Source organism: Festucalex cinctus, chromosome 20, assembly GCF_051991245.1.
Source record: "Festucalex cinctus isolate MCC-2025b chromosome 20, RoL_Fcin_1.0, whole genome shotgun sequence".
NCBI classification, from domain to species: domain Eukaryota; kingdom Metazoa; phylum Chordata; class Actinopteri; order Syngnathiformes; family Syngnathidae; genus Festucalex; species Festucalex cinctus.
This window is the reverse complement of record NC_135430.1, coordinates 5,179,012-5,197,787: the sequence shown is the minus strand read 5'-3', so window position 1 is coordinate 5,197,787 and position 18,776 is coordinate 5,179,012. Positions and strand designations below refer to the sequence as shown.

The 18,776-nt window shown below is 42.8% G+C and overlaps 1 protein-coding gene across 3 annotated transcripts in view; it reads right to left on the bottom strand.

The window, feature by feature from the left end:
* dpp6a (dipeptidyl-peptidase 6a) overlaps nt 1–18,776 on the bottom strand; it is a 195,526-nt gene that overhangs the window by 153,384 nt on the left and 23,366 nt on the right. The window contains exon 1 of one of the 3 annotated variants that reach the window (XM_077508717.1): nt 15,273–15,618. The exons of the other annotated variants lie outside the window; for them this stretch is intronic. Within the exon in view, the coding sequence (XP_077364843.1) occupies nt 15,273–15,323 (51 nt within the window). The 5' untranslated portion in view covers nt 15,324–15,618. Of the gene's footprint in view, nt 1–15,272; nt 15,619–18,776 lie in introns of those variants that run through there. 3 annotated transcript variants of the gene reach the window in all.

Below are 18,776 nucleotides of genomic sequence, written 5' to 3'. Positions count from 1 at the left end.
CACCCTCCCGGGTGAAACGACAAATCCCAGGAAGGAGATGGTGTTGACGTGGAACAGGTTTTTTTCCGCTTTCACGTACAGCTGATGATCAAGCAGGCGTTGCAAGACTCGGTTCACATGGTTTTGATGGCTTACTTGGTGAGGAGAGTAAATCAGGATATCATCCAGGTAAACGTACACAAAGTGGTCAATGAAATCCTTTAGTACTTCGTTAATCATGGCCTGGAAGACTGCTGAAGCGTTCGTGAGGCCGAAAGGCATGACCAGGTACTCGTAATGTCCCCGTGGAGTGTTGAAAACAGTCTTCCATTCATCCCCCTCGCGGATCCGGATGAGGTGATAGGCGTTTCGGAGATCGAGCTTCTTGAATATCTTAGCTTGTTGCAGCTGGTCGAACACCGAGGACATCAATGGCAGTGGGTACCGGTTCTTAATCGTGATGTCATTCAAGGGGCTGTAGTCAATGCATGAGCATACGGATCCATCCTTTTTGCTCACAAAGAAGAAGCCTGCCCCCGCAGGCGAGGAAGACGGTCGGATGAGGCCGGCTTTCAAGGAGTCGTCAATGTAAGTGTTCATGGCCTGGCGTTCGGGTCCTGAAACCGAGTACAGTCTCCCCTTGGGGATGGTTGATCCTGGGATCAAGTCAATCGGGCAGTCATACGGTCGATGTGGAGGAAAAGTCATGGCCTTGGTTTTTCTGAATACCTCCCGCAGGTGGTGGTAGCAGGAGGGAACGGTGTGCAGGTTCGGGTATTCCTCTTGAGCAGACGAGGCGAGGGACACCTGGTGAACCTTGGCTGTGGTGGTCCGGGGTGCTGGTTGTTCCAATCCGTGAGTCATGCAGTCCTTTCCCCACTCCAGTATGACTCCAGAGTTCCAGTCGATCCTGGGGTTGTGTAAACGCAGCCAAGGGTGTCCCAAAACCAAAGTGGGGGAAGAAGCATGGAAAACATGGAAGCGAAGAGTCTCGAAGTGCTGTCCGATTTGTACTTCCAGGGGTTCGGTGATGTGGGTGATACTAAAGAGTTCCTTGCCATTCAGCGCTCTCGCCTGAATGGTCAGGGGAAGGGGTTCGGTGGTGGCTCGTACTTGCTTTACAAGGCTCCAGTCCATGAGGCTCTCATCGGAGCCGGAGTCGATGAGGGCTGACAGATCTGTGGTGAGATTGCAGTGGGTTATCTGGAGCTGCGTAAGCCGTTGGTCCTTGGCGGATCGGGGTGACGGGGAACTCACCGGTGAGCCTCTTTTAGCGGTGCAGGTTCCCACCAGGTGGCCAAGTTCGCCACAGTAGAAGCAGCGGCCCACTCGGCGGTGACGCTGTCGCTCCTCGGGGGTCAGCTGCGCCCGTCCAAGCTGCATGGGTTCCTCTCCGGCGTGGCCCACCTCCCTTAGCGTCGGTCGGGGTGGGAAGTTGGGCTGCGGCCTCCCTGTCAACAGTGGCTGTGACCGAGAGGTGGATTCCTCCCTCCTTTGGAGTCCGGCGATCTTCGTCAGTTCTCGGCGACGATGATCTGTGTGGATCGCGAGGGAGATCAAAGCGTCCAAAGTCAGAGGGAAGTTCCACGGGGATCAGGAGTTCTTGTATGGCGGGTGAGAGTCCTTTCATGAAGTGATCTTGTAGTGCTGTGGAGTTCCAGCCACTGTTCGTTGCCAAGGTGCGAAAGCGGATTGCGTAATCGCTGACGGGTTCTCTGCCTTGTTGGAGCCGGCTCAAAGCTCGTGCCTTCTCTCGGTCGTTGTTGTCGGGATCAAAGACTTGGCGCAAGGCGGCTTGAAAGTCCTGTACACTCTGACAGACTGAGGAGCCCCTGGCCCATTCCGTGGTTGCCCAGGTCTTGGCCCGTCCAGTCAGGTGGGAAACCATGAAGGCCACCTGGGATCGGGCTGTGGAGAAAGTGTGTGGTGAATGTTCAAAACGGATATCACATTCCGTGAGGAAAGTCTGACAACGTCCGGGTTCACCGGAGTATCGTTCTGGGGAGGCCAGTCTCAATCCTACCCCGGTGAATGACGTGGTCGGGACGGAGAGTTCAGGGTGGGGTAGTTGTCCGGTGGTGGCTCGAGCTTGACGCCGTATGTGGCTCACCAGCTCGTGGACCTGGCTGGACAGTTCCCCCAGCTGGGACATCATGGCTTGCTGAACCCGGTCATGGTTGTCAAGCCGGACCTCCTGGCTCTGCAGTGTAGCCTCGACCTTTCCTGCTGGGTCCATGCTGGCCGAAGTGTACTGACACGACAAGGAGAGGTAGGACTCAGACGCAGGATAAAAGGTAGGCCACCAAGGCAACAGGTTTATTTCCGGTCAACAGCTGTCTCCTCTCAAACTGAGAGGAGAAAGGGAAGTCAAGAAGTGGAGAACTAAAAACGCTCCACTGGGGAGGAAAAAAACTGGCAAAAGGTACAGGGGACAACTAAAGGCGCTCCGCTAGGGAGGAAAAAAGGCTCAAGGCACAAGGGGTAACTAAGGGCGCTCCGCTGGGGAGGAAAAGGCACAAAAAGAAGGCAAAACGACAAGGCAACGGGAACAAGGACTCGAGGACTGTGGGACGCTTCCATGCACTGAGATGTGACACTTCGGCACGGAGGGGAGAATGCAGATGGCTTTTATTGTGTGGGTTGATTGGTGGCAGGTGGTGATAATCATGGGCGGGGACCGGTAATTAGTGAGTGGCAGGAAGGGCAAGTGACCTGGGGTGAGAGGAGAGTTAGAATTTCAAAATAAAACAGGAAACATGGACACAAAAATAAAAGCATGGACCGCCACGCCGGTGGCGGCGTGACAGACTTATAGTCGACTAAAAATTGACGAAATAAAAATGGGATGAGGTTGACTAATTGTGATCAAAATTAACAAGCATGACTTGAATTGGACAAAAAGTGAGACTAAATTTCAAAATGGCAGACAAAATTAACACTACGAGGAACTCATCTTTGAAGGACTCTTGAAAAATGCGACAACCCGAAATCAGCTGCTTCAAACCAAAACAGCAGACCCTTCTGAGGCTTTTTTTTTTTTGGGTTCTACTCATGATTGACATGTCGACCAACTCTTGTGTTGCTAAGTAAAACCGCTTTGCTTTGGGGGGCAGAATTTTCAAATGATTACAGTGGTGCTACTGAGCCAGTTGTTTTCGGTTCATGCCCACAAACCAAAGCAAGATAAATATTTTTTACGAAATTTCTGCAGTTTTTGAGAAGACACAAAATCATCCTATTAGCATCCATCCATCCATTTTCTCAACCGCTTACTCCTCACAAGGATAGCGGCCTGTTAGCATTTCTTAAAAAAACAACAACAACAGCAACAACAACAAAAAACACCTAAATCCTATTGAGCTTTGTGGAACAATCGTATGCTTTCAACTTTTTACGAACAGTTGAGCAAACTTTAGCTCCATTTCCGGCATCCTGCTTTTAAGACTCAAGAGCGAAGCTTTGATCAGCAGTACATTAGCTTTACACGATTCACCATCATTAGAGGATCCTCTTCATCATCATCATCATCATCATGATGCCGGCAAGCAATTTTGCTGTGGGACAACAGCAGCGCCGGAGTACCCGCAGCGGAGCAATGAGCCGCAGCCAACCTGATTAGGGCTCGCCGTAATGGATGGATCCTCCTGGACGCACTTTGGAGATGAACAACTTGCCTTAACAAGATGGCGAGACAGAGCTTTGAAAATGAGTCATTCCACAGATGACGATGGTGATGATGATGATCTTTCCTAAACTCTAAAACTAACTCCAAACTTTACCATTACAGATAACTCGACCATACCCTAACCTGAATCTCTCACCCTAAACCCAACTCCTAAACTCTACTCTTATCCGTAACCATATTGTACCTTAACCTAATCTTAACTAATTTGTTCCCAAAAACATATAAATATGTTCTATTTTAAATGTTTTAAAGACGTAATTATACGTTTTTTTTGTGCTATTGCATACAGAAGCCTTTGATGCAGCCTCTCAACTGCAGAGAACAGGTGAAGCAATGGTAGTATTTACAAAATCGGCAAGCAGGTGGCAGCAGAGTATAAGAGACGAAGCAGCGCCATGTTGAAAACAAGCTCAATTATTCAAAATTTACTGAGCTAAGTCCTAATGCTAATTGCTGCAAAACGGAAACAGAAATATACTTTTTTTTTTCCTGATGAAAGAAGAGATTCTAATCTTTCTTTTGCTAGATTCCATGTCTTTATAGCAAAAGAACACAGTATTCTAACCTAGCCCCAAAGCTAAATTCCCAATTTGACCCTTATGCCAAGCCCTTTCCTAACCCTAACCTTATCCATACCACGGTCAAAACCCAAAACCTTAATCATTTACTTCTAAGACTATCTACCAACTTTAACCCTATCTCCTGAATCTAACCCTGAATTTAAATACAACCCTACCCTAACCACAAGATGTTTCAACGACATGCTTGATTCCATAAATGGAGTTATGGATATTATTTGATCCCATCTCCAACGTTCATCCCGACATCAAAAGCAGCTCATGACTGATTTACAGCAGACATTTTCCCAGCCGGGCTCGGCAAATAGCAGGCAAGTGAACTTTAAACCCAGCAGGGGAGTGTCCAGCTGACAGTCAGGTCGGCCTAGCCTGATGTTTGATTAAGAAGCACGTTGACCTTTCCGAGACGTCGGCGGTGGTGGTGGGTGCGCGTAGGGGAAGGGAGATGAGGGGTTGAGAAGGTGCGCCGAGATGCACTCTCACCTGACAGCCTCTGACTTAAAGCCTCTCATTATGTCCAAATTCTATCAATCTGTGCAGCTTTTCTCGCCTGTTTGCCGGCGGGAAGAAAAATGGAAATGTCACGGGCATGCGGATGATAGGCGCACTTTTGAGCAAGATGTCATGGCGGCGGAAAGCATCAGGAGGGTGAAAAGGGGTGCAACGGCGGAAGGTTAAAAGCGAGATGAAAGGAAGCGAGATGATGGCGGGATGCAGAAAGCCATTCCAAGCCGGGCGGCAGGCGGCCTCTCATCACCTTCATTGTGAATTACAGCTCAAAGGTTAGAGAGCGGCACTAAAACAGGCATCAGTCAATCACAAGAGGCTCAAAGTGCTTCTCCAATGAAGTCTCATCCAAAACTACAATCGGCCGACGCCGTTCCATCAATTGGAATTCAACTCTTAATTTTCTGGGCCGAGCTACAGGTACCATTTCAGACAATAGACATTTATTGGATACTTTATTTAGCACACAATCGAGATCCAACACAAGAACTGGATCAAAAATCCAAAGATCTTCAAACTCTCTTTTGAGCTGCTCATTTAAAAACGACTGCAAACTTCCCAAAGCCATGAACATTTGCAAGGACGTTTAAAAATGATGACTCTTCGCAACCGGCTGATGGAACGCTGCTAGACTTTCTGACGTCAGTGGGTCACTTCCTGTTTGGAGCCTGGAAATGACTTTTGGTCAGTTGTTCGATGTTACCTTAGTCTAAGGATGTCAAAATGTCAACAAGAGTGAAAGAGTGCCTTGGCTCAATAACGGCTTAGGAAAATATCCCACTGTTCCCACATAACACAAGCAAGTGCAGGCTCAATGCGACTTTAGTCATGTAATGTGCGGAACGAGGACCCAAACGCAGACAAGACACAGAAGATGAGAAGCAGAGTCTTTATAACAAAAATACAAAGTAACAACAGAAAACGGGGCCAGATTTAGATGACCTCCAAGAACACACTTAGCGGAGAAACCTTGACCAAGAACCTTGAGCAGGCCAGATGCATAGCAAGTTAGCAACCTCGAACGCATGGAAGAAACTTCAACTAGGATAAGGCACAATTCTATTATGACAGAATAAAGGCCTAAATGACAAAATAAGAGTGACTAGACAAACTAAGAGTGACTAATACGGGATCATCATCACAAGGGACAAACCCGGGCCCCTAATACATTTACCCATAAACAGCTGTTAGCCTTTTCAGGCTAACAGTATAGCATACTGTTGCTTTGAGAGCAAATATGAACGACAACAACTCGAGAACAACAAGCACACTTTCGTTTGAAGAACGAGCACAGCAAGCCGCATCATTGTTTGGCCGCCCTTCCGTGATTGTTTGTCTTTCTTGTCTTTGCTGCGGACAACTCGCACTGCTACCCGCTAGCTTCATTTACACATAAAGGAGCCCACAAGATGCCAACCAAGGAGCTGCAGTCCTTGGCATCGGCACTGAAACAATAATAGTAATTCTTCTCCTGTGTTCTGATGCACCAGCAGTATAAATAAGGCTGCACGCCCTGCGTGTGAGCAGATTGGCCCGACGGCGTAGCCAGCGAGCATCTGCCCAATCAGCGGGGATCGGCAAAGGGGTCCAAGGAAGCCGCTGTCACACATTCATTCGGCTTCACTGAACGACGGCTCGACCGTATATTTACCAAGCGGTACCGTTTGAGATGGTAGGCATGGCCCTGGCATAAGCACAAGTTAAAAAAAAAAAAGAAAAAAAGTGTCAACTGAAAAGTACTTACAACTGAACTAAACTATCATTTGCACATCACATCCATTTTCCATCATTTGCCGGCATGCGTCACATGGGCCTTGGTCTTTGTCCTTCCGACTTGGGATGACCGTGGAAGCGTCGGCATCATGATTCATGACTCAAGGCTGCAGAATCAGCGTTTGGGTGGACGCATCAACTGCAACGTTGAACACGTCTTCCGTCATCGGGGACTGAAATCCTCTCAACTCCAACCGAATGTCCGGATTGAGATGTTTAACTCATTTCCTCGCAGCCATTTTCACTGAAGCAACTCCCTTCCCTCCCGGCTGTTTTACTGGATTTTGACTGATTTTGCAAGGCCCACAGAATATTGTGTTCCATTGTGATCAAAACATGGAATCTACCAAAAGCAAGATTAGAGTCTCTTCTTTCGTCAGGAAAAAAAAAAAAAAAGTTTATTTTTATGTTTCAGTTTTGCAGCAATTAGCATTAGAATATAGCTAGGTTTCATCATCATTCACAAATCTGTTAAAAACATGGCCCTGGTTGATCTCTAATACTTTGCTGCCACCGACTGGCCGTTTTTGTAATAACTACAATTGCTTCAAGCAGCTTCAGTTCAGAGGCTGCATCAAAGCCTTCTTTATGCTCTAGCATAAAAAAACAAAAACGTATAAATATGTCTTTGGGAGCATAGTAATATTTAAAACAGGATGTATTCATACGTTTTTGGGAGCAAATGAGTTAAGCTGCAGCATGTCGTTTCCTGTTGATCAAGTGTCAAGATCCAGTCCTCCAGGGCCGCAGTCCTGCAGGTTTTGTATATTTCCCTTCTTTAACACAGCTGATTCATGATCAGCTCATCAGCAAACTCTGCAGAACCCTGATCACGAGCCTGTTAATTGGAATCAGCTGCACTTGAGTAGGGAAATCTATAAAACCTGCAGGACTCTGGCCCTCGAGGACCGCAGTTTGTCACCCCTGCTGTAGATAATAGAAACAATAAAAGATTACCCCCGCGCAGCCTTTTACCGGGCTCGTTCCGACTTGTAGCGAGCATCACCGCTCGCTTGCGAGTACCTGAAAGTTTGAAGGAAAAAAAACAAAAAAACCCCCCCAAAAAAACGCATCTGCATGGCATAATTGCGCGATGAGAAAATGGCCGTGAGGCCTTGAAAAAACCTCCAATGAATTCAAATGAATCTCTAACATGTATAGAATAAATGAAACTGAATCAGCAAGAGCGAGCGAGGACGTGCGATTGTTGGTTCAAGCAGCGAGGAAGGTCCTGTGAGTTCATTTCCCGCCAGTGTTGAGGCAACGCGCAACAACAGGGGCTCGCTAACCCTTCAGTCCCGCTCGCTTTAATGATCTCATTTCGACAGCCACTACGAAGGAGATGGGGAGGGGTCTTGGGGGTTTTAGTGCTGGTGGCGTCTTGTCACGGAGGCGAGCAAACACAAGCCGCCGCTTACGTGCGAGATGGACACGGCGGCACGGGGAGAGAAGCTAATTGAATTCTCCGGCCCGTTCCCCGGAGAACATGTGACACAACGCATTGTACGCCGCTAAACAATTCCGCGTGGCAGCTTCCCCGACTTTCTTGGCCAGAATTCAAGCGCTGGCTGAAAAGTAATAGACAAAAGTGCTTTTGCAACATCAGGGGGAAAAAAAACAACAGCATTTATTTCCCGCGTGTGTGCTTAAAATTGTGCAGCTTAAACAACCAACAAAGGCGCGTTTTAAAACAAGATCTCTTATCAAGTATCTTGATTTGCCGCCATCTACCCATTTCCTGTGTCTACCGACTAACTACCAACCAACCAATTGACCAACTTAACTACCCATCTACAGTACCTATCAACCAACTGACCTACCACTTGACTGACCAACTATCTATCAAACAACCGATCACCTTCCTGCCGGATTACGGACCAACAAACTTAACTTCTGACAAACTTAGACAATACGTAACTATCAACTGACGTGTTAACTACCCGAGTTGAACTCACAACTATCACCCCTATTATAACCAAACAACCAACCTAACTACTGCTACTGACAGAACTACTAAAATGTTATCAACCAAGTGATCAACACAGCTACTAAAAAACAAGATCAACCAACTGACAAACTACCTACTGACCTAACAAGTGATTGACAGGATTATCAACCTCTTAACTACATGCATACCAACTGTAGCTCAGTGCCTAGCAAGTAGTAACCAACCATTGTAATAAACACCTAACAACTAACCAAATGCCCAACCAAACGACCTACCTTACACCACCCCCCCCTTTTTTTTTTTAAATCCAAATCTCTACCTGCATACTTAACTACCACACTGACCAACCAAATAACCAACCATTTTTTACTCCCTCTCATCTACCGACCAAACCAAATGAATGAACATTCATTTTGGTGAAAAGAAGGTAGAAAGGAGAGAGGGCACTCTCTCCTTTCTACCTTCTTTTTTTAAAACCTTACTACCCACCTAAGAACCAACTAACCAAACTACCGTAGCGACCATCAACTACTACAACCAAGCTATTTATCAACCAATCAAGTGACTGATAACAACCTACTAATATATATTATAAAACAATCCACCTACTAGGGCTGGGTATTGCCTCACAATACGATACGTATCACGATACAGGGGTCACGATACGTTACATATGTATCCCAATACATGATCTCCAAGGCTATACGTACCCCGATATTTTACATTAATTTACTTGCATTTTATAATAACAGTCATATGTATATTTATTATCCTGGATGACAAAAATGTTTTTGTTAGTAGCTCTTCTGGTTTACCGCCAAGCGGCATGTCTGGTTTAAATGTGTACGCACTGCAGAGCAGGGAGCAGTTTATACAGACACACCGGGAAAATTTATTAAATAGGCATGAGCCGATATGAGCAAAAATATCAAAGTATTAAAATTACAGCTCTAAAATGTGCTTATTTGAAATATTTGTGGAAATAAAAACGTCATTTTTTTTATGCAACACATTTTATTTCGTTTTTTTAAACAAAATATTGGAAAATTGGTACATTGAGACATGTGCCATGTTAAGTTTATAAGTAAATAAAAGTTGATATTCTTCCTCTGCTTTAATTTTTCTTAGCAAGACACTGTCCAATCACTGGTGAGCTATTTTTGCATTAATTGAAGGCAATTAACTTCAAAGACGCTGCTGGTTTTTATTTTTGAGGTACAATGCAAGCTGCAAAGGCAAACGTTAAGTGCCTATTTAAAGTTAACGAGCAATATCGATTCTGATGCCTGTGTATTGATATGTGTATTGTAATGAGGCATGCAACCATATATTGCCATATCGATTTTTTGAGCACACCCCTACCAAACACTTTTTTCCTCTTTCTTTTCTCCTTCCGGTAATCTTTTTTGACCGACCTAATTAGCTTGCCAATGAAGTGGACAACTCAATTACCAAAAGATCTTGAACCAAACAAGGGTCCTAACTAACAACCTACAGTGGCTCACAAAAACATTGCAAGCCAGATGCTACTTGGCTTAACGAAAGGTTTGAAAGACTCGAAGCTAGAATTTGGGCCTGACACCATGACAGACGGCGTGCCGTGCACGTAATGGTGCGCCTGTGAAATGCACGAACACTGAGTGCCGTGAGTAAGAGATGGTGAGAGGCACATCAACAAGTGTGACTGAGAGGTGTTTGAAAAAACAAAAAAACAAAAAACAAAAAAACGAGCATTAATACACATGACTGTGGGGAGGGAGGCGAGCCGCAATCACACGCTGGAGCTCACCTTCAGCGCGGGCCGCTAAACCTGCCCGGAGTCATTTGTTTCATTTAAACAACACCGCAGACCCCTCCCGTCGCCGACAAGGCGCCACCGCCGCCTTTAATGGGAATTTATTAGCTGTAGATTGGAAAAGAAGTTGTCGCCTCCTTCTTAACCTTTGCATCTTTGGTCAAGGTTAGAAAGAACCACAATGTCATGTCATACATAATTAATTTCTTCACATACAAAAAATATATTAAATAATCACTAATAATGATATTAAGTTATTACCAAAAATGCACAATATTATGTCATATTTTGTTATTTTCAAGCAAAGCTACATACAAATTTCAAGTGAGATCAATCAATGTTAATCATGTTGAGACACTTTACATTAAAATGTAGCGTTCTTGTCTTGTTTGTCTCTGAATCTTGTTTTATCGAAACACACTTTGCTGTCTTGTGTTGTGTTATTTACATGTTGTATTGTTTTATTTTGTGCACAATTTTCCCATCGTGGAACTCCGTACAGCGCAAGCAGCTATCGATTGCTCGAGTCTGACAAGAAGTTACAGAACTACCAACCTACCACAGTACCTCTCGACACTGACGTAACCATCTATAAATAAAGATGACTTGACTTGAAGCCATCAACTGACCTACCTACCTGCCGAGCAACTAACTACCAACTGAACAACCTCGTTATTCACAGTACACTAACTATACCAATGTTACAACTTACCAACCGATCCACAGTATTTACCTACCTACCGACTGAGCAACCAAGCAACTAACTACCCATCAGCTGACCAACTTACCTATTATTTTCAGTGCTAACCAATCTACATTACTTACCTACCTAAAAGACAGAATGCATTTCTGTTATTTCCATACCTACCGACTAACAAGCGAAAGATTGACCTGAACTACCAAACGAAATACCAACCAATGTACCCAATTACTTACCGACTGACCAAACTGACTAGTGCTTACTGTACCTATCTCACCACTGACTGAGCAACTATCTACCAAGATAACTACAGTTTGACCTAATTATGGTTCTAACTGCCGAACAATCTATTCATGTAGCGCACCTAATTACAAACTGACCAACAAACTTAACTAGCGATGAACCTACCTACAGTAACTACCGACCTGCCTTAAGACCTCGTGTGATATTCTCAGTACACGTTTAGGACAGTAATGAATGTCCGCTTTATGATTTTGGATGGAGAAAAATGACCAAATGGGAAGTTGATTGTGATGGATCACATTCACTCTTGCAACGTCAAATTTGTCCAGGAAACGGACGATCAATACATCAGCAAAGGTTTACACAACAGCGGTTATTGTGCACTCGTCTCGGTCTTATCTAATCAGGAGACGCGATCTGATCCTGCTGTTTGGTCATCGCGTTCACCCCAAACTCTGACAGAGAGAAGAGGACCGCCCACTCGCTGGACCTGCACGGTGGATGCAACATCCCCCTCGATAGCATCTTTGCTGTCATTACCTCAGCGGGCTTCTCAATTCCGCAGCGCGGCGCAACACCTCCGGGGTGTTTTCCGCTCTCATTTTCAAGTCGTCGCCAACACAACCCCCGACGGACGCCAGACACGTGGCGGGCGGGCGGGCGCCTCGTCTGCAGGCCGCAAGCGAATGTCTCCCTCTTATTGTTCACAGACTTCCTGCCGAGAAACAACACTTTGCCCCTCCGCTCACACGCTCGCCGGGCTGTAATAAATGAATCTGTCAAAATCCAAAAGGATTGGCGGGCCGCTAAATCTCCGGAGGTCGCATCCTTCACAGCCGGCGGGAAAAAGTCAGCTGGCGAAAGGTGTCAATAAATCGGAACGACAACAATGTAACGGTGCAAAAAGCCGGCCCGGTGTGTGGACTGCCTGCAGGCCATGCCGATGACCAAAGATCAAACACATGGCTGGAGTCCGTTTCCAAATTCTAACAGTTGTGGGGGCTGCTCGGAACCAAATGCTGCATCATTGCTGATTTTGAAGTCAACCGTTTTAAGGTTGTTTTTGTTTGTTTGTTTGTTTTTACAGTGTACAGGCAGAATTTACATGTATGCATCTTCAGTGTGAAACAAGTCCTCCAACAATAACGACAATAGGGCCCGACCGATATGCATTTTTTGAGGCCAATGCCGATACCGATGATTGGAAGATAAAAAATAAATACTGTACTGACGACCGATTAATCTGCCGATTATGTAAAAATATATAATGCATAAAATGAACACCTTCCTCAATTCCTTTTCAGTGGCTGCCATTTATGCACAAACTTTCGCTATTAAGATTCGCCACTTTGAATCACAAGTCCATAAAAAAAAAAAATCATTAAGTATACAATGTTATTGTATCAATTTATCTGTCAATAATAAAACCATTCTTACAACTGCTGTAAAGCAAAATCTTTTATGTAGTTTTATCTTGTGTTATTTTCACAAGTCTTGGGACTTACTGGGCTAACCTGGGACCTCTGGGATTGTATTTTTTGCGTCCTTGAATTTTGAGAAAAGTAAGTTTTGAATCTTTGAAATATCAACTTTACAACATAATATAACATAACTTGAAAGGACAATGACAAAATAAAAAATAAAGAGAAATAAGAATAGAATAAACTAAAATAACAGCAACTGAACAAACAGTAAGAACAAATACTGACTGTTCCTGTGCGCTTTGGCCTCTTGGGGGCAGAGTGGTGCCGTGCATCCATGGCGTACACACTTAAAAGTGAGTACAGAAGAAAGTTGCGATTGAATTCTATGAAAATAACTAGTTTTTCACACATTGGGAAGGATTTGTGCCTTTTCGTAGTGTTCCCTCAAGATTTGTGTGTGGTTATTCGTTAATTGAAGGAAAAGCACTCCCGTAGTCGATGCTAACGTCCTGTTAGCATTTGCTAACTTCTTGTTCTTGCAATCGGTCTGGCCCTAATAACGACTATTTTGGTCGTTTTACCACGCACCAAATTACGACCAAGTGTTACGTGTTGTAGTTTAGCGACCTCTATCGGCCATGTTAAATACTGAGACTCGAACCAGGATCTTCTGTGCAAAAGACTAACATCTAACTTCCCGAGCTAACCGTCCGGTAACAATCTTAGTGTTCATTTTTATTGTTGACATGTATGTCAATTCATTTGGGGGGGAAAAGAATCACACTTGGCATTAGAAAATGTTCTCATATCAGTGGTACAAATTGTATATTCGGAAGCAAAAGAGCAACTCATTGACTTTGCACCCATTCATCCACTTGAGATTCCTTCCGCCTGCCTGCGACGCAGCGTTACAAACTATTGCATTATGAAGACATCAATTGCTTCAATTTGCTTTGATATCGCACTCCCACAATACTCGCCGCAACCTGTTAGGCGGCAAACGTCATTGATGACAAAAGAAAGTGAAATCTGTGAGCTCGACTTGGCAATTTGTTGACGTGCAATACGACTCAAAAGCAAACCATTTCAAGATGCAATATAAATGCATTGTCAGGGTTCTGTGGGAGCTTGTGGACCCAAAAGTGAAGGGAGGTAGAGGGTAGAGGTGATAGGGCTGCTCGATTATGGAAAAAATAATCACGATTATTGTGGCCAAAATTGGCATCACGATTATTCAAACGATCATTTATTTTTGTGGTCCAAAACGAGAAAATGTTTAAATATCTAAAAATATCATGACCAATTAAAAAAAAAAAATTAAATAAATAAAATAGAAACACTAATTTTGTTAGTTCCTTTTGGACCAAAACGAATTTATAATATGTATAATAATAATAATAATAACAACAATAATAATAATAATAAATAACAATAAGAAGAAGAATATTTATGTTTCATATATATATATATATATATATATATATATATATATATATATATATATATATATATATATATATATATATATATAAACACTATAATAAATACATAAATAGAAACACTATAATTATGAATTATAAAATAAATATTATAATTAAGTTCCTTTTGGACCAAAAATGTGTAATATGTATTTATAATATTTATTTATTTATTTATTTATGTTGGCAAAAACTGTCCAGTAGAAAGATCATTTATTTTTTGGTACAAAACGAGAAAATTATTCAACGTAAAAAAAAATAATAATAAAAAAAATATTACTTTCAAACAAATTATTTGAAACATAATTATGCAAGTTTCTTTTGGATGAAACAATGTATTTAAGTAGTTATTTTAACATTTAAAAAAAGGTGCAAATGTATACATTTAAACTCCTCAAAAATTCGCATTAATCTTTTTTTTTTGTTACGATTATCCTGATTTTGTAATTGTGGACTGTAATAGTAATTGGAATTGTAATTGAATTTCAATTAATTACAGAGCACTACGAGGTGATGGCGCTCCCCCGCCCCCCCCCCCCAAAAATGGGTTTTATTACTTCGACAAAAATAACGTGGTGCCGACAGACAATAACATAAACAACAAAGTCCTAAATCTAAACAAACAAAAAAAGAGCATAACTAGGAACTGGCAAATTGTGGCAACAATACGTGGAATAGACAATGGACCAACGAAAACAGGAGAATATATCCACACCAACTAATTACACAACAAGTGACACCTGGACAGGACACACGAGGCTGAGGGAACTGATTGGCTGAACACAAGAGTTGACAAACACAGGTGTACATGATCACACTAAACGAGAGACACCGAACATAACAAAAAACAACCAGGATATCAGAAGAAAAAATTAGGATCCTGCAAAAGAGGACAAAACTTTCTTCAAGTGACATTTACCGTGAAAAGACAGACAAAAAAAAAAAAAAAAAAAAAAAAAAAAAAAAAAACGTCTTTGTAGTAGGCAAAACGTAAACAAATTTGTCACGCGTCATGACGCACGTACAAGCGTTTCACGGACGCTTTGACAGTCAAAAAAATAAATAAAAAAAAACGCACCAAAAAACAAAAACAACGCTCGCTTTCCATCCCGCGCATGCACCAAACAAATCCAAAGCAAAACGCGATGAGCGACTCACTCACCAGCACGTTGCCTTGCATCTTGGCCGTCTCGATCAGGTTCCTCTCCTTCATGTTGGATTTTTTTTTTTTTTTTGGCCTTGCAAAGCTTCACTCGAGTCGTCTCAAGCCACACGCGGGACAAGACGCGACCGCGGGTGGCGACTCTTTCGGTCTGTCCGCGCTCAGTTCAGCTTCCCAGCTTCCCAGTCCCCGGTCTGAATACAAAGCGCTCGTGGCCGCGCGCCCCCTGTGCGCGTGCACGCGACACCAAACCCAAAGTGATTTCTTGATGCGCGCGAGGGAGGAGTGCTGCCTGCGCGTGCACGGTGGGTTCGACGCCAAGCCATCACGTCACATCATTTGTACTTTTTAATGGAGTAGCTATATGCCACGGAGAAGGCGGGGCTTCCACTTCCGGGTTTTTGCACATCAGCTTTGTTTCCGGTTCCGGTTTGCGCCGTGCGGGCCGCGTCCCAATACTTGCGCTTCCGACTTTGTGTAATAATGTAGTGGTTTACTATTAGAGTTATTATAGTTTGGGAATTTTCATTTTAGTTCGTTTTGATTTCGTTTTGAAGTTTTTTTCTTTTTAAATGTAGTTAGTTTTAATTAGTTTTCAGGGTGGTTCTGTTAGTTTTTAGGAGTTTTAGTTATTTAATAAATGCTTTTAGTTTTACTTAGTTTCAGTATTAGTTTTAAAAAATACTTGTGTGCAATATTTAAAAAACAGCATGGAAGCGACGTCATCTGAAGATGCTTTTCTATTGGCTGCTGCTAAATGACGTCACTTCTGTGTGCCACGCTTTCAAACGTCCTTATTCTGGTTAACATCAAAATAAATCAACTTAAAATCATATTTAAAATCATTCCCAAAGGCTCAAGCAGTCAATTAATTACCAAAGACTAAAACGAAGAACATTTTTGCTATCATTATATAGTTAGCTTTAGTTAGCTTTGTAAACATAAAGTTAGTTTTGTTTTGTTCTTTTAAAACAAAGCATTTCTGTTTAGAGAAATTAACCTTGTTTACTACAGGATTTGCTGTTTTTCCCCTTTCTCTCTCTCTTTCTCTCTCTCAACATTTACACAAGGTAAAGAAACATTTTATGACACATCCAATATGGATGTAACAATAACGGTAATATCGTGATATTAAAAGTGCCACAATATATTGTCGTTGTCTTGTCACAATATTAAAAGCAGCACATCTATTAAAAATAAAAGTCAGGTTGATTTCCATTTGTGCTGTTCTAGCACCCTCTGATGGCTAGTTTTTTTTTTAGTGCCGTTTAATTTTCACAAGGCATGTTTTGGCCGGACTATAAAATGCTTGTGAAGAGAGTTAATATGTGTATGAACTCAATGTGTGTGTGCATATATGAACTCATTCGCTCCCCAACATTTTGACTGAAGCAACCCCCATCACTCCCGTCTGGTTTACTGGATTTGGACTGATTTTGCAAGGCCCACAAAATATGGTGTTCTATTGCTGTCAAAACATGGAACCTACCAAAAAGTATATTTCTAACTGTTTCAACATGGCCCTGGTTGATCTCTTATACTCTGCTGCCACCTGATGGCCGTTTTTGTAATTATCCTTTCTTCAACCGTTCTTTGCAGTTTGCATCAAAGCCTTCTGGATGCTCTAGCTTAATAAAAAATGGATTAATACGTGTTTGGGACACGTAAAACATTTTTAAAAAATTTATTTATACGTTTTTGGGAGCAAATTAAGTATTATCAGAGATTGTAGGTTTGTTATATGCATCGTATCGTGACCTTCATCTCGTGATACTGTATCGTGATATTTGGGATATCGTTGCATATAGTATCTATCCATCCATCCATCCATCCATCCATCCATCCATCCATCCATCCATCCATCCATCCATTTTCTTAACGGCTTAGTCCTCACAAGGGTCGCGGGGGTGCTGGAGCCTATCCCAGCCGGCTTCGGGCAGTAGACGGGGTTACACCCTGGACTGGTTGCCAGCCAATTGCAGGGCACACAGAGACGAACAATCATCCACACTCACAAGCACACCTGGGGACAATTCGGAACGCCCAATTAACCTGCCATGCATGTCTTTGGAATGTGGGAGGAGACCGGAGTACCCGGAGAAGACCCACGCAGGCATGGGGAGAACATGCAAACTGCACCCGGGAAGGCCGGAGCCTGGACTCGAACCCGAGTTCTTAGTATCCAAACTAGTCTTGGAAAAAAAAAAATAAAATAAAAAAAATAAAATCAGAAACTATGCAGCAAATTAAAGCAGTTGAACGACACGCAAAACAACATTTGACGCTCAAGCTGCAATTTGACCGCCATGCATTAATTGCTGCCATTTTTGCGTCTGCGTGCGGTTGAAATTTCAAGCACTTTAGCCGCCGCCGCTAGCGGCCTTGAGAATATAAAACGCACGCGCCCATCAAGCCTCACTTCAGCTCAGCCCGCTCTATAAATCAATAACCCTCAAAGTCTGAATTTAGACAGTGCATTAAAAGCTGGTGATGCCGGAGAGACATGACAAGTGAACAATTACGCGCGCGGCGCATAAATCCCACTCAGCCAGGAAGAAGCTGAGGCCGAGTGGTGGGGGGTTAATTAATTACTGCAAAAGAAGAGTGTCAAAACAAGCTGGACCGCCGCAGACAGCAGCTCAACTTGTTATCGGACGCAAACTGCACTCGTTAAAAGGCGCCCTAGCTCGAAATATGCTCGGCTAACATCGGTGAAGGCGTTTTTTTTGGTTGGAAGCGAAAGGAAAGGAAGCGAGCGAGGAGAGATGGCAGCCTCGCTCGCTGGAGGTCTGCAGGCAAAAAAAAAAAAAAAACGTCTGGAAAGTTGACAGCAAGGAAAGCGGCCAAGACGTGCATGTGAGCTGCAGGGAAGCCTGCGAAAATCTGCTTCAACACACGTCGCCTGATGGCAACGAAAAAAAATATATATATATTGAAAAAATATATATATAAAATTGATTGGGCACGGCACTGTCATGGAAAGTTACCAAACGGCTGGTACAGGCAATCAACTCATCAGTTGGTGGGCGACTGATTGACTGACTGCGAAAAAACATCCGCTTGCACAAGTCTGCTAAACTAAACTAAAACTAAGGAAAAAAAACAAAAATAAAAATAAAAAAACAAAACAAAAACAAAACATTTTGTTAACAAAATAAAATAAAAACGAAAATGCTTTAAAAAAAAAAAAAACTAACTGAAACTACGTTTTGTTAACAAAACTAAAACTAAAATAAATACTAATACATAATATTCCATAAAATTACAAAATTATTATTATTAATAATATATATATATTATTAATAGTTAATAAAATAAAATAAAAATAAAATACATATAAAAATAACTATACTGATAGCAAACATGTCCTTCGTTTTAGCCTTTGGGAATGAATTGAATGCAGAGCTTTTGGGGATGATTTTAAATGTGATTTTTAGTCGATTTATTTGGATATAAACTGGAATAAGAACGTTTGAAAGTGTGTGAGTCAGAAGTGATGTCATC